Genomic DNA, 14,280 nt, shown 5'->3' on the forward strand with positions numbered 1-14,280 from the left:
CAATCCAACCACAAGTGATTCTGATAATCAACCATGTTGGGAATCACTGCCCTACAGGACAGGCTCAGATCCTTACACATAACGGCTGCCCAATATCTATTTGGTGACTAAGCTGATTGACATACCCCCAAACCCCCTATTTGAGAAATGATTTTTGGACTCCCAGAACTAAATGGCCTATAGCCAATTCTGAAAGTGGGAGATGAAATTGGTGATATATAGTGCAGGTGTTTCCCAGCCTGTCTCAGGGGGAAGACCTAGAGGGCAGGCCAACTTCAGGTAATAGATGTTAAATTACGGGTCATTTGAGTAAATGATGTTGGCTGTGAGGAAGATGGCTGGAACAGGAACTAATGTTTATTGTGGACTCACATATGCCAGAAACTAAAATAAGTGTTCTCACAAAGAACTGGGGCTTTGGAACTGGTTCTGCTAGGAATAAAGAGCTAAAGAAACTTGGCAATTTGTTTCTTCCTCTTTTTCCTTTTCTTCTTTATACTCTTTCACATCTTTTCTCTTTATAAACTGGTTAGAATTTGAAACAAATGTATTTTTATCAGTTGGTTGTTAAATATGGGCTTACACTGATTCTTAATTCCAAAAGCAGTAAGAGTTGTAAAAAGCACTAGAATGAGAGACTGCATTAGCCTTATTTACCCTATTAACTAGCTATATGACTAAGAACATAATACAACCATTCAGACTTCCATTTCTAAAGTTTCTTTGTACTTGACCATATATGGATTGATAGTTATCAATAAGAAAAGGTTGTATTTTAGATAGAAATACACAGAGAAGCAAAATTTTGGCGGGGTACTTATAGAAGAATCCAAATATCTTAGCTCCTTCCAAATAATAAGTCCATCAGGAAACACAAAAGGTTATTTGAAGTTTTAAGCAGCTATACAATCATACAGACTTTAGGGCCTAAAAATTCAATATGTCCCAATATTTCTTCCCTTACTCCTCCATTATCTGCATTTCCTTATCTATGTCCTAACCCTTAAATTGGTTCTCTCCAAGGTATTTCTTTGCAAAAACATACAGAGCATTTCTATTAATAAATATAATGTTTGGTCATTATAGCTAGTGTCAACAAATTTTTTTATCGAATTAGGGTATTATTTTGGTTATAATTTAGGTACGAGTGGCTCAGTTTTCTTTTCCAACAATGAATACACCAAATTCATGGCAGATGGTCCTGCATCTTCCAGTCTAATTTAGTTAGAAGTTAGGAGAGCTAAGGTTAAAAATATAAATAGATTACACATTAGAATATCAAATGACAAAATAATAAATGCTGTGAAGTGTGACTTTATCCCTCATCTGCAGCAAATAAAGTTCTTTGAACATGGGAAGAACATGGGAAGGTAAATATCTCCCAATCTTAGACATGTTGCTTTAATATTCCTTTGAACATGGGAAGGTAAATATCTCCCAATCTTAGACATGTTGCTTTAATATTCCTAGCATAGTACTTCTCAACTGTTCTTCATTCTCTGACATATTCGAATTTTATATGCCATCATAAACTTGGAAAAGAGAGATGGATAGGGGAGCAAAATTTTATATGCAGAATCAAAGCCCACCTTAGTGTAGCTTGATAATGAGATCTTAGTGATACAATGGTGTGCTCTCAAATAAAGACTTGGATATACTGTCTTTGAAACATACAGGAGTTTCTCATGCTGATAACATTTCTTTGCATTTTAACATAAAAAGAGCAATGGGAAATAAGAAAGCACTATCAAAAACTAGGTTCAAAACGGAAAAAGACCTAAGGCTGATAATGGAGTTATGGCTTAAAGGATATGGAACAGAAGAAATAAAACCAACATTTAATGCATGGTCTTGTTTACAGAGTTAATAAGAGAGTAAAACTGCTTTGCAATGCTGTCCTCTGTGGTCACAATAAACAGTACACTTCCTCAGGTGGCCAACTGTTAACAAATTAAGCATAACTTTTAAATACTTTATTTTCCAGAAATTAGACACATCAGAAAGTTCTTTAGATTGGAGAAATATGGTCATATAACAAAACTATGACTTACAGGTACAGTTTGGGACAATGAAAAATTTTTGGAGATGGATAGTGGTGAGGTTGCCTAATAACGTGGATGTACTTAATGCCACTGAGTTGCATGCTTCAAAAGGCTTAAAATGGCAGTTTTATGTTATATACATTTGGCCACAATAAGAAATGTAATAAAATACTGAAAAAAGTTAAACTAAAAGACAAAAGCAACCTTCTTCTCCCTCAACCACAAGATGAAGGGCAGGCAGTTCCCCTAGGGTCAACCTATCATTCAGAGGAAAATGCATGAGCAAGTAATAAACCTTTGTTTAGCTATTATCACATAAGTGACCCTCTCTTGAATAACAATTATAAGGGTTAATTAATAAATTTTCATAAGGGTTATTTTAAATGAAAGAGTGGTTTTGTGACAAATCATTAATGGGATCTGATAAGAAAGTTCATGTATTTGGTGCTCCTACAATTTGATTATATTTTTGTGTGGTGTTAGCCTTTGGTGAGAGAAAGAATCAACTAATTTTCTATTAATGAAAGTATTTAGTCTTTTTAAAAATTTTATTTAGTTATTTGTCAGAGACAGAGAGAGAGAGAGAGAGAGCACAAGCACGGGGAGCGACAGGCAGAGGGAGAAGCAGGCTCCCAGCTGAGCAAGGAGGGCGATGCAGGGCTCCATCCCAGGGTCCTGGGATCATGACCTAAGCCAAAGGCAGACGCTTAACCGACTGAGCCACCCAGGTGTCCCAAGTGTTTAGTCTTTTTATTTCCTTCCTACAGGAGTGTTTACATGACTTGAGAAAGCAAAGCTTTCGTAATAATTTGGATTGGGGGGAAAAAACTATGACCTACAGCACTGGGTAGAAGGAAAAAAATAAGCTTTTGAGTTGGTCAAACAGATTCAAATCCTATCTCTACCTCTGACTATATAGCCTTGAGCAATTATTTAACCATCTGAGCCAGTTTTTTTTTTTATCTAAAAAGTACAGAAAAATAATGTCTCTCCCAGGACATGGTGACTATTAAATGAAACAAAATAAAAAAAATGTTTAACACACATAATCACTTGAAAAAGTATGCTTGTTTACTAATTCAGTAGCTGAAAGTTTTACTTTATATATAATAACATTTTTTCTGGTCAGAGTAATTTTAGAGATCATCTAGTCCAACGTTTCTGAATCTTAGCACTATTGTCACTTTGGGCCAGATAATTCATTGTTGTGAGGGGCTATTCAATGCATGGTAAGACATTTAGCAGCATCCCCAGCCTCTACCAACTAGAAGTTGGCAGCACTCCCCAGCTGTGACAAACAAAAATATCTCCAGACATTGACACATGTCCCTTGTAGGGCAAAATTGCTTCTAGTTTTTAAGTGATTTAGTCTAATGTTCTCGTTTCAAAATAAGGAAGCTAAAGCCTAGAGAGGCCAAAGGAAACAAAGGATTGGGGAAGTTAAAATATATGATTCCAGATTCAGGTGGATTTTGACTATGAAAACGTTCCAGAAGTCTGAGGAGAGGCATTAGTAATAGCTGAGGGATGTTTTTTAAGTAAGTGAGATACAAATGTTAGTACAAATAATTAATTCTGTGGATTAGAATCCCTTATGTTGACATAAAAATATTCAATTCAGCTTGTTTGAGTGTCTGCCTTTGATGATATAAAAAGCAAAGAGGATTCACTTCCCAGAAACTCATTTTTAGAGACCTTTGTTGGATTGTACCTACTCCAAATAGCTGCATTATTATATTAAAGTAAAATACCATTAACTTCTGTATCCAAAAATGCAATCGAGTGTGAAATCCAAATTATCTTATTTGAAACTTTCTTCTAATACTACTAGATAACACCAGACAACTTAGGATGAAATAGATTTTTGTGATAAAAGAAAAACATTTGTGGCATGAGTCAGAAAAAAATACAATGAATCTATTCCTATGATTTGGTCCACTCTCACGAATGAAATTAAAAACCATACAGGGTCTGGGGTGCCTGCATGGCTCAGTCGGTTAAGTGTCTGATTCGTGATTTTGACTCAGGTCATGATCTTAGGGTCCTGAGATCAAACCCCGTGTTGGGGTCTGCACTGGGTGGGGAGCCTCTTTAAGATTCTCTCTCTCCCTCTCCCTCTACACCCCGGATGCACCGTGCATGCACTCTCTCTCTCTCTCTCAAATAAAAAAATAGATAGATAGATAGATAGACAGATAGATAGATAGAATGATTAATTAACAAACAAACAAATAAAACCAAAAAAACCAACCACACAGGATTTCTAAGGAAAGGAAGATTGTAACTTTCCTTCAGTCCTAAGTACAAGAACTTTCTCTGTTCACTCCAATTAAATGTTCTTTGGTAATCTTGATAAGAAGTTTAAGCTTATTAAAATTAGATGATTCTATATATAAATGGCTATAATTAACAAACTGAATCTTACTTACATTTACTGCTGACAATTAGATTTAGTTGTACAAAACATCAAATTTCTTCCTCAAGACAACCCATCAAATGTTTATGGCAATAACTAGCTATTAACTGCTTTAATGCTTTGTTGAGGTGGAAATTTCACAGTCCAACTGATATTGATGCAAAAAAAATAGCATTGTAAAAAAAACCTTTTTGCATCCTATTTTAATAAAGTGACAAGAATGGAGCAAACCTCAAAAGAGTTGGCTGCAATCATATAAACATAAATCTCACTCTTAGTCACAGATTTAAAGTCAGGTATTAATAAACCAGAGAAATCATCATTTTACTTCTGCAAAGCGCAAATGTGCTGTATTCTCCATGATTACACCTTTTGAGATAGCCTCCCTCAAACATTTTGATTTAAAAGGTTTTTTTAATAGCTGACTCGACCTTTGCAATTTTTTAATGCCATCATATAAAGGAAAGATAAACAGGCTCGACACTAAGTTATGGTGGAAAACGGACCACGTTAACCTTGCCAAGGTGTTTTAACTCTTGTTTTCCCCTAAATATCATAACCCATTTAAGGAGTTTTCAGAAATAGTATTTGTGCCAGAAATGCAGATTTGTACCTGTGAGCATTATGAACACTCAGTTATAATGCTATCTGGTATCCTTACTTTCTCAGTTTATAAGATTAGCACCTGACCTATAAGTTTGGCAAGTTTTGGTTATTTTACACAGATTGTTACAATAAAAAAATAATGAAGGTTTTCCTGTAATATATTAACAATTACAAAATACAATGCAATTAATAAAATTACTGGGAGTACTAATTATATGTTTAATATTTACTTTGTCTTTATTTAAACATTTTTTTTAAAGATTTTTATTTATTTATGTGACAGAGAGACAGCCAGCGAGAGAGGGAACACAGCAGGGGAGTGGAAGAGGAAGAAGCAGGCTCCCAGCCGAGGAGCCCGATGTGGGACTCGATCCCAGAACTCCAGGATCACGCCCTGAGCCGAAGGCAGACGCTCAACGTCTGCGCTACCCAGGCGCCCCACTTTGTCTTTATTTAAACTAAGTCCCTGACCTTCATAATTATAAGCACTCTGTGGCTAGTTAGCTCTGGAGTCCTGCCTGCTTGTGAAGTTATAAAATGAATTCAAGTCCTGTGTATATCCATTAATTTACTTGATCCTATGAGAGCTACTTGGTGTCAGAAAGCCACCATGCCATTCATTCCAACAGGTTAGTAAGTGTGAATGGATCTACAAGACTGGTTTCAGGTGGAAAAGAATCAAAGTTCATACCCTAACAGATAGATGATGAATATAGGAGGGGGCATGCTTAGTCAATATTATCACATATTGACACCTAATAAAGACAGAGGGTCAGAAGCTAACAAGTGGTCATTAACCTCTCTCCAGATATCTCCACCCTGCCAAATGTAATGAACTAAAAATTAATTCTAACAGGCTGCTAATTATTCCTTCCTAGATACCACATTTATAATATAATGTGTTTTAGTGTGCCTGTAGTATATAAGACACCAAGGGTAGAATACAGATTTATAATGAACAATGGGACAGCCCTGATAGTTTGAGTTTGACAAGTAATATTTAAAATTGTATTTTTTCCCAGTTATTTGTTCATTTTATAATTTTACTATCAAGTACTACTATTGAGCTCTTTAATATAGCTGTGTCTAATTCATCTATATCATCATCACTGAGCATAGTGCCTGGCACACACGCATACAGGCGTTCAATAAATGATTCCTGAATAAATGAAGGAAAGGCCATTAACTAGGTTTTCTTATGGTGGGCTTGAAACTTTACCAAATAATAAGGAGACGAAGGTAATTGTTAGGTAATTTCTATGCAAATGAATTATTAATTAAGTAAAAAGCCAGCATGTCCTCCAATTTAAAACAGAATCCACTTAATAATTTATTTTTCTTAAAAGGAAGAGGTAAATAAACAAGAGGGATTTGTTTTTGTTTTGATTTTTACTATGATTACACTGGAACATCAATACTGGGTCAAAACTCATTTTTGAGCCATTAAACATTTTTGAAAATGTTACTGAATGAAATATGAACATGACTCCCCTTACTGTGAATTCTGGGCAGGTGTGTGTTTTGTCATGTCCATTTACTTGGCATTTCTTTTGTTTGTTGTTTTCCCCAATTTCCCATTTGCAACCTCAAAAGCTTCTATCTCCCCTGCTTGGCAATTTCTAATCTCCACTGACATCTGCTCATCACCAACCCCAAGAAAGATGTTGGCTACAGTTGAAAACAGTTCAGCAAATGCTTGATCAAACCACTTTTAATGGTCCTATCTGGAGTGGACTTGTAATAACTGGAATCTTGACAATTCTTTGTCACTGTTTAGACCAATTTCCTAACCAGGGCTTAAAAAACAAACAAGCAAATGATACCAGCAGACCATCAAGCAACATTTTTCTCTCTTCTCCTTTATCCACTATCGTACAACTGGCAACCATTTATAGTCTTTATAAATATCTAAACAAAAATATTTTTGAGACCTAATAACGTTTTGGACAGTGTACCATATCACAGATTTATCTTCTGTTAAGGGTAAAGGTAAGAGAGTTTTGGTTCGCAGTGAGCAGTTAATGAAGGATATTTACCTAAAATGAAATGGTAAGAGGTAATTTTTAGATAGCAATATTTGGTTTTTCATATCCCAATAAATGGTCTCAACACTAACAACACAGATTTCATTACTCACTGAATGTCAAATGATAACTATGGTCAAAGTTTCTCATGGCTTATGAATTACTGTCCTAATGAACAGCCATGGAAATGCCATCGAGAATATCAATGCAGAACTGCAAAATCGTGGTTCATACTTTCAGATCTGAAATCATCCTTGGAGTCTGGCCGGTCCAACACCTCTATTTCAGAAATGTCAAAACCCAAATCCAGGAAGTTTGTGATCTGTTCAGGGTCACAAAATCTAGTAGATAAACAACAGAACCTAGGTTCACTGCACCAAACTCCTATGCTAGAGCTCTCCTCATTTTGCCAGCTAGTAATAGTATATACAGGGTATTGCTGCTACTTTATGAATTTCTATCTCTTAAAGCCATCAATACCTACATAAATTCAAAGATACTATAACCAAGACAGTCACAGAGACAGGCAAAAAGCCATTTGCTCCATGACATACCCATGAGATACTGGTCCTAAAGCCTACTGTGGAAAGGCCATGACAGCCAGATTGAATTGTGATCTTGACCGCCTCTAAAAACTGTTCTCTCCCTCTTTCTAGTTATACATAGTTTGGTATAAAAACGAAAAAAATACAGATTTCATATTTTCATCCTGAAACAACTGTACGAATTCAGGCTGACTTAAGACACTACAGTCTTTCAAAGGCTGCCTTCAGTAAGTGAGTTAATAAATAAAAAGACATCACCATATCACAGTGTATTTCTAACTTCCATATTTAATAAGTGGCATTTATGTAATGTGCCTATGACCAATATTGTAAAGAAATTATTTTTTTACTGCTTTGCCATTCCTCCAAAGTGAAAGGTGTGAAAGGTTATGAAACAGCAGAGGGCTGTAGCATTCAAGAATGTGAAGAGAAAATCATTTTTATGGGGTAATTTTAATGGGGTGTTCTCCTAAGAAAAAGGAACTTAAATTATTCTACTCCATTTTGGTGTCCACGTCTTTCACTTTGGAGGCAAGTTAGCAACATAAGGTAACACACAAATACTGGAAATTAATTACGAAATTGACGATGGCAAAATGCTTTACTGAGCTCTTCTGTAGTGGAATCGGTCCCAACAATCTAAGAAGCATTTCCAAACACTGCTTTAAAACACATTTCAATGGCAAATTTTACAGTTTGCTATTAGTAGGCTGTTTACTAGTATATAGTATTTCGTGTGAACTAGAAACCACTTATTACTGAAATCGTCAAGAAATATCTTTTTTATGTTAGGAGTAGTATGTGTTGGTAGGTACAACAGCACTTATTAAAATCAAAACCATCTCAAAGATGGGCCCCTAAACTTTGCTCTACAAGGTCACATCCTCAAATAGCCAAAGAAAACTCTCCAAAGTGATTTCTGAAATCTGTGCTTCTACCACACTCTCTTCCTCTATTCTTTTCTTAGTACAACCTCCTCCACCAGACCCTATGACCCTAAAGTCTCCTATTTTAAAGCTAAAGTATACACTCTAACCTCCCCAAATTCCTAACCTCCTCTCTCTTTAAATACCCTACTGCAAGTTTCTCCACTGCAGGACGCTGAATTTCACCAAACGGAGTTTCCTCCCTCTTACTTATTTCTTCGGCCTGTCCCCTTTCCCTTTCCCTAATCCTCCAGTTCCACAGCACTTCTACCTTGCCTCCTCTTTTTACCAAATCACACCTCAGCTTCGTAGACCATACTGAGGCACCCTGGCTGGGAGAAAAACTATGTGGTATTTTTCTTCCCTTCAAATTCCTGCCTTGTGAATACCTGCAGCTCCTTTTCCTGGGGAACACCCACCCAGCCTTCTTGGGGGGGGTGGAAGAAGTAGGGAAGCCCCTCTCTGCTTCGGTCCATCTTGCACACTCGGGGCTACTACGGCGGGGCGGGGCGAGCTTGGCCTTTACTGCGCCACAGCAGGTGGGGGGTGGGGCGGTGACGAACCGCGCCCAGTCCGATCTCGGACGGGCTGAAGAGAGGCAGCGAAGGAGATGGGGCCGCCCCCACACCCCGGGACGGGAACTCACCTTCTCTGAGGCAAGGGCGGGTGTCTACTTTAAAACTACTGCCCCCCCTCCCCGCCGCCGCCATAGTAGAGCCGCCAAAGCTGCCGCCGCCGTCGCCACAGCCATCGGCAGGCGGGCTGGCAAGGGTGGAGGTGGCGGAGGAGGCAGGCACAGTCACTGCCGCCGCCACCGCCGCCGCCGCGTAGGCGGTGTAGGAGGAGGAGGAGACGGCAGAGACGGTAGCTTCCTGAGGGGAAGACTCCGCCGCCAGCGGTGTGACTGTGCTCGGCGCCGCCGCCGCCATCGCAGCGAGGCGCGGACAATTGCACTTGCGCCTCACTCCCGTTAAGCTCTTTTAGCCCCGCCTTCCGCTTAGCCCCGCCCCCTTCGCCCCTCTTTTCCACGCTTCAGCTCGAGCCTCGTTCTCACTCCTTCTCCCCACCAATAGGAACACTTTGGACCCGCGGGCTGCCCCTCCCCTTTCCCCCGCTGCTTGGCGTCACCCGCTTCCCTGTAGAGGGGAAGCGATGATGGCCAAGGGCAAAGGGCAAAAAGCGCGGGATGTAAAAGCACGTGGGCCTCACGCAGTGAGGTTTCTTCCTTTGGAGGAGTTGGTCTAAAACCAATTAAAGGTTTTAAAAAAGCCTGGAAACCAACTGATTTCACCTCCAAAATATCTCTTTCTTGTAGCCCTCAGTACAGAGTACAGAAATAAACAGAATACTTGGTCATGACATTTTCATCATGGGGCTGTAAACGACTACTTATCTATCCGTCTACCCATTTAAATTACAGGAAAAACCTGTGAATCTGGTACCCAACCGAAGAACTAGAATATTGCTGATAATTTAAAACTTCTCAACATTTTCCCCTAACTGCCCTCCTAAAGAAACCAATATCTTGATTTATATTTATTATATTCTTATCACATACATGTATGACTAAACAATGTATTTTACTTTTGTTTTCAAATTTCACAACATTTTGTATCTTTTTCTAGGTAGCATTTTGGGACATTTATCTTTTGCTAAACATTTTCTTTATAAGGTTCATCCATGTAGCTGTAGTTCATTCACTTTTCACGCTGTATAAAATCCCATTCTTTCCCCTGTTGATGGATACGTGTCCTGGTGCTTCTGTGCAAAAGTTTCTCTTAGGTATGCTCTCCTTTCCAGAGTCATTACCATTGCCCTATTTCAAGTCATCATCTCTTGTCAGACCTATGGCTTCTGTCTTACTGATCTCCTTTCCTCTGATCTCAGTCCCTTCCACTGTCCCCCACCTCACCACTCTTACTTTATGATTCAGTAATATTAAATAAATTACAAATCCCTACGAAGACTGTCATTTCATTATGCACTGTTGTATATATTGTTCCCTCTTCCTGAAATGCCCTTTTCCCCACATTGGGCACATGTCTAATGAGCCCTTACACACCCCCTTGAAACAAGGATAATACATCACTTCTTCCAGTAACCTGTGCTGTCCTACTTAGACTTACTTCCACCCTCCTCTGTGCTGCCCCTATATCCTGTGCATATTTGTATTGTGTGCCTTTCTTCTCCATAGCCTGGGAACATTTTGATACAAAAGACAGTTTGTTTTATTTTTGAATCCTTGTGCTCTAGCACAGTAAAGTCCTAGAGCCAAGGTCACAAGCCAGTGGTTCCTAGGGCTAGGTCCCTAAGTCCCTAGGTCTGGCCCACAGATATGTTTTGTTTAACTGTAAAATTGTTTATTACTTCCTTGTCACTATTTGAACGGGTCATTTCATGCCAAGAAAAAGTTTCTTAAAAGCATTTGAAAATTTGGCAGTATTGGCTGTGCATTTCTGACTAGCAAATTTGAAGACTTGGAATGCTGGGCTCTCAGGAACATGTCTTTGCTGTTTTGTGGTTCAGTAATTTACCCAAGATTACCTGAGGTGTTTTATGGTTTCTCTAATTTTCTATTCTGTCCTTCTGGAAGTTACTGCAATGTTTACTCATCAAAGAAATGACTGGATAGATCACACACAAGAAATATTCCACTGAAATAGCCAATAGGACAAGGTAAGCCTAAAGAGGGAATGTAATTTTATCCCTTCTAATATTGTGTGTAGGGGGGAGGAAATCCCTCAAAAACATTGTTTCTCAAAATATGAATCACCATCTACTTGTATAAAAGCCATTCAGTCAAAATCTTTGGGGAGTGTACATCGCTCAGGATTTAGTCAACAAAAGAGAAACTGCACTGAGCATTTTAAACAGAAAAGATTTAATATAGGAAATCTGATATGTTAAAAAATCATCAGAAATGTTGGAGGAATAAAACTCAGAGGACTTTTCCAGATATTGTCAGCTAGCACTGGGAAGCCTTTCTACCCCTTTCTGTGCACTCCCCTGTGTTGCAGAAGCTGGAAGACTATGAATTACATTTCTCAGATTTCTTGGCCAGCAAGATTCTGAATATGGTTTGGGTCCTACCGATGATCTATATTTGTATGACATTTTTTAAATGTTTTTTTATTATATTATGTTAGTCACCACACAGTACATCCCCGGTTTCCGATGTAAGGTTCGATGATTCATTAGTTGCGTATAACACCCAGTGCACCATGCAATACGTGCCCTCCTTACTACCCATCACCGGTCTATCCCATTCCCCCACCCCCCTCCCCTCTGAAGTCTTCAGTTTGTTTCTCATAGTCCATAGTCTCTCATGTTTCATTCCCCCTTCTGATTACCCCCCTTTTCTTTATCCCTTTCTTCCCCTACCGATCATCCTAGTTCTTATGTTCCATAGATGAGAGAAATCATATGATAATTGTCTTTCTCTGCTTGACTTATTTCACTTAGCATTACCTCCTCCAGTGCCGTCCATGTTGCAGCAAATGTTGAGAATTCATTCTTTCTGATAGCTGAGTAATATGCCATTGTATATATGGACCACAACTTCTTAATCCAGTCATCTGTTGAAGGGCATCTCGGCTCTTTCCAAGATTTAGCTATTGTGGACAATGCTGCTATGAATGTTGGGGTGCATATGGCCCTTCTCTTCACTACGTCTGTATCTTTGGGCATTTTAAAATGAAATGGGGATAAAAGCCATTCTTTATATGGCTTCCAAAAGATATAAGACATGAATTTTTGCGGTGGCTTTAGTATTCTTCCACAAGTCTTGCACCCAAAGGCTCTGGAGGACATGTAAGATTAACAATGGTTTTCTGCAGTCCCCTGACCTCTGTGTGGTAGTTATAATTTCCTGTCTTTGGACTATAGCATTCAATAAATATTTATTAAGTTTTTATTGTTACTCTAGTTAGTTTCATACAGTGTTATATTACTTTTAGTGTTATATTAGTTTTACAGTGATTCAACCCTTCCTGTACTCATCATAACAAGTGTACTCCTTAATCCCCATCACCTATTTAACCCATCTCCCCACTCACCTCCCCTTTAGTAACCATCAGTTTCTTCTCTATAGTTGAGTCTTTTTCTTGATTTGCCTCTATTTCTTGTTTTTTCCCTTTGTTTGCTTTGTTTTGTGTCTTAAATTCCACATGTGACTGAATTCATATGGTATTTGTCTTTCTCTGAAGGACTTATTTTGCTTAGTGTTATACTCTCTAGCTCTATCCGTGTCATTGTAAATGACAAGATTTCACTATTTTTTATGGTCAAATAGTATTCCATTTTATATATACTACATATTCTCTATCCATTCCTCCATCAATGGACACTTGGGGGTCCTTCCGTATTTGGCTATTGTAAATAATGCTGCTATAGACATAGGGGTGCTTGTATCCCTTTAAATTAGTATTCTTGTATTCTTTGGGTAAATACCCAGTAGTGAAATTACTGAATCACAAGGTAGTTCTATTTTTAACTTTCTGATGCACCTTCATACTGTTTTCCACAGTGTCTGCACCAGTTTGCATTCCCCCCAACAGTGCACCAACAAATATTTCTTAAATTATGGAATTAATTCTGCCCTCTTAAGCTCCGTGGAAAATTATGTGCCTGTTTTTCAATCAAACAGTAAAAAGAGGGAGAGGATAATGCATGAAATAAAAGAAAGTAGTTAATTTTCTCTGCATTCCCCAACTCCATTTGGTGATGTGTCATAACACAAAAAAATGCCACCAAATCTCAGTCATACATTATGAGAATGAACACATACTTTCCTTTTTACACTTATCATTGCTGTCTATGGCGGTAATGCTACTAAGTGAATGCCAAAGTAATTTCATTCACGGAAGTGAGGAAGAGGGATGTGAAAGAAAGTAACAATTGACAAATGCCTGCCATGGGCTAAAACTTTTCCATAATTTTTGTCTTCTCACAACAGTGCTGTTATATTACGCTTATTAATCACATTTAAAAAATGTAAACTGAAACTCGTTGATATAATTAATTATTCCATGGTTTTTAATTTAGTGATTGAAATGGTCTGTTTACATCACTGGGCTACAGGGAGGACACTGTATTGCCTCAACTAAGCTTTAACTACCAACTCCCCAAATCATAGAAAGAAAATGCAGGTAAGGAGCATATGGAAAAGGTCTAAGGTGGAGGTCAGAGATACCAAAAAGAAATAAAGGAATGTATCTGCATATTTGAGAAATAAGTAAAAAAAATGTATACCAGTGCTCCTTTCACTATTTTTACAGTGAAATATAATACACTTTGTTTGGAATAATGTGAGGAAATTAAAAATTTAATATCACCAAACACAATACACTTAAAGCCATCAGAAAAAGAAAGAAATAATTAAAACATAATTTAGTGGGATATAAGTAATATAACTGACATAAAAATGAATGTAAGAAGAACGATGTTCAATTTTATTAACAAATAAATCAAAGGTGAAAAACAATGGCAATCAAATATCCAAAGTTGTTAAGCAACACTTAAGTTAAAGAAAAACAAATAGACACATTGAGATATACAAATAAGAAATACATAAAATAGTACACATAATGTTACTTAGTTTTATTTATTTTTTAAAAGATTTATTTATTAGAGAGAGAGCACAAGTGGCAGGAGGTGCAGAGGGAGAGGGAGAGAGAGAGAGAAAGAGAGGCAGACTCCCCACTGAGTCCAGAGCCTGACACG

The 14,280-nt window shown here is 37.9% G+C and overlaps 1 protein-coding gene across 4 annotated transcripts in view; it reads right to left on the reverse strand.

Annotated features, from left to right (window-relative positions):
• ZMAT1 (zinc finger matrin-type 1) overlaps nt 1-9,528 on the reverse strand; it is a 36,742-nt gene extending 27,214 nt beyond the window's left edge. For all 4 annotated transcript variants that reach the window (XM_034653552.1, XM_034653551.1, XM_034653554.1 and 1 more), the window contains exon 1: nt 9,206-9,528. In XM_034653552.1, the coding sequence (XP_034509443.1) occupies nt 9,206-9,488 (283 nt within the window). In that variant the 5' untranslated portion in view covers nt 9,489-9,528. The remainder of the gene's footprint in view (nt 1-9,205) is intronic.
• Nucleotides 9,529-14,280: the final 4,752 nt, after the last annotated feature.

Source organism: Ailuropoda melanoleuca, unplaced genomic scaffold (genome assembly GCF_002007445.2).
Source record: "Ailuropoda melanoleuca isolate Jingjing unplaced genomic scaffold, ASM200744v2 unplaced-scaffold9825, whole genome shotgun sequence".
NCBI classification, from domain to species: Eukaryota; Metazoa; Chordata; class Mammalia; order Carnivora; family Ursidae; genus Ailuropoda; species Ailuropoda melanoleuca.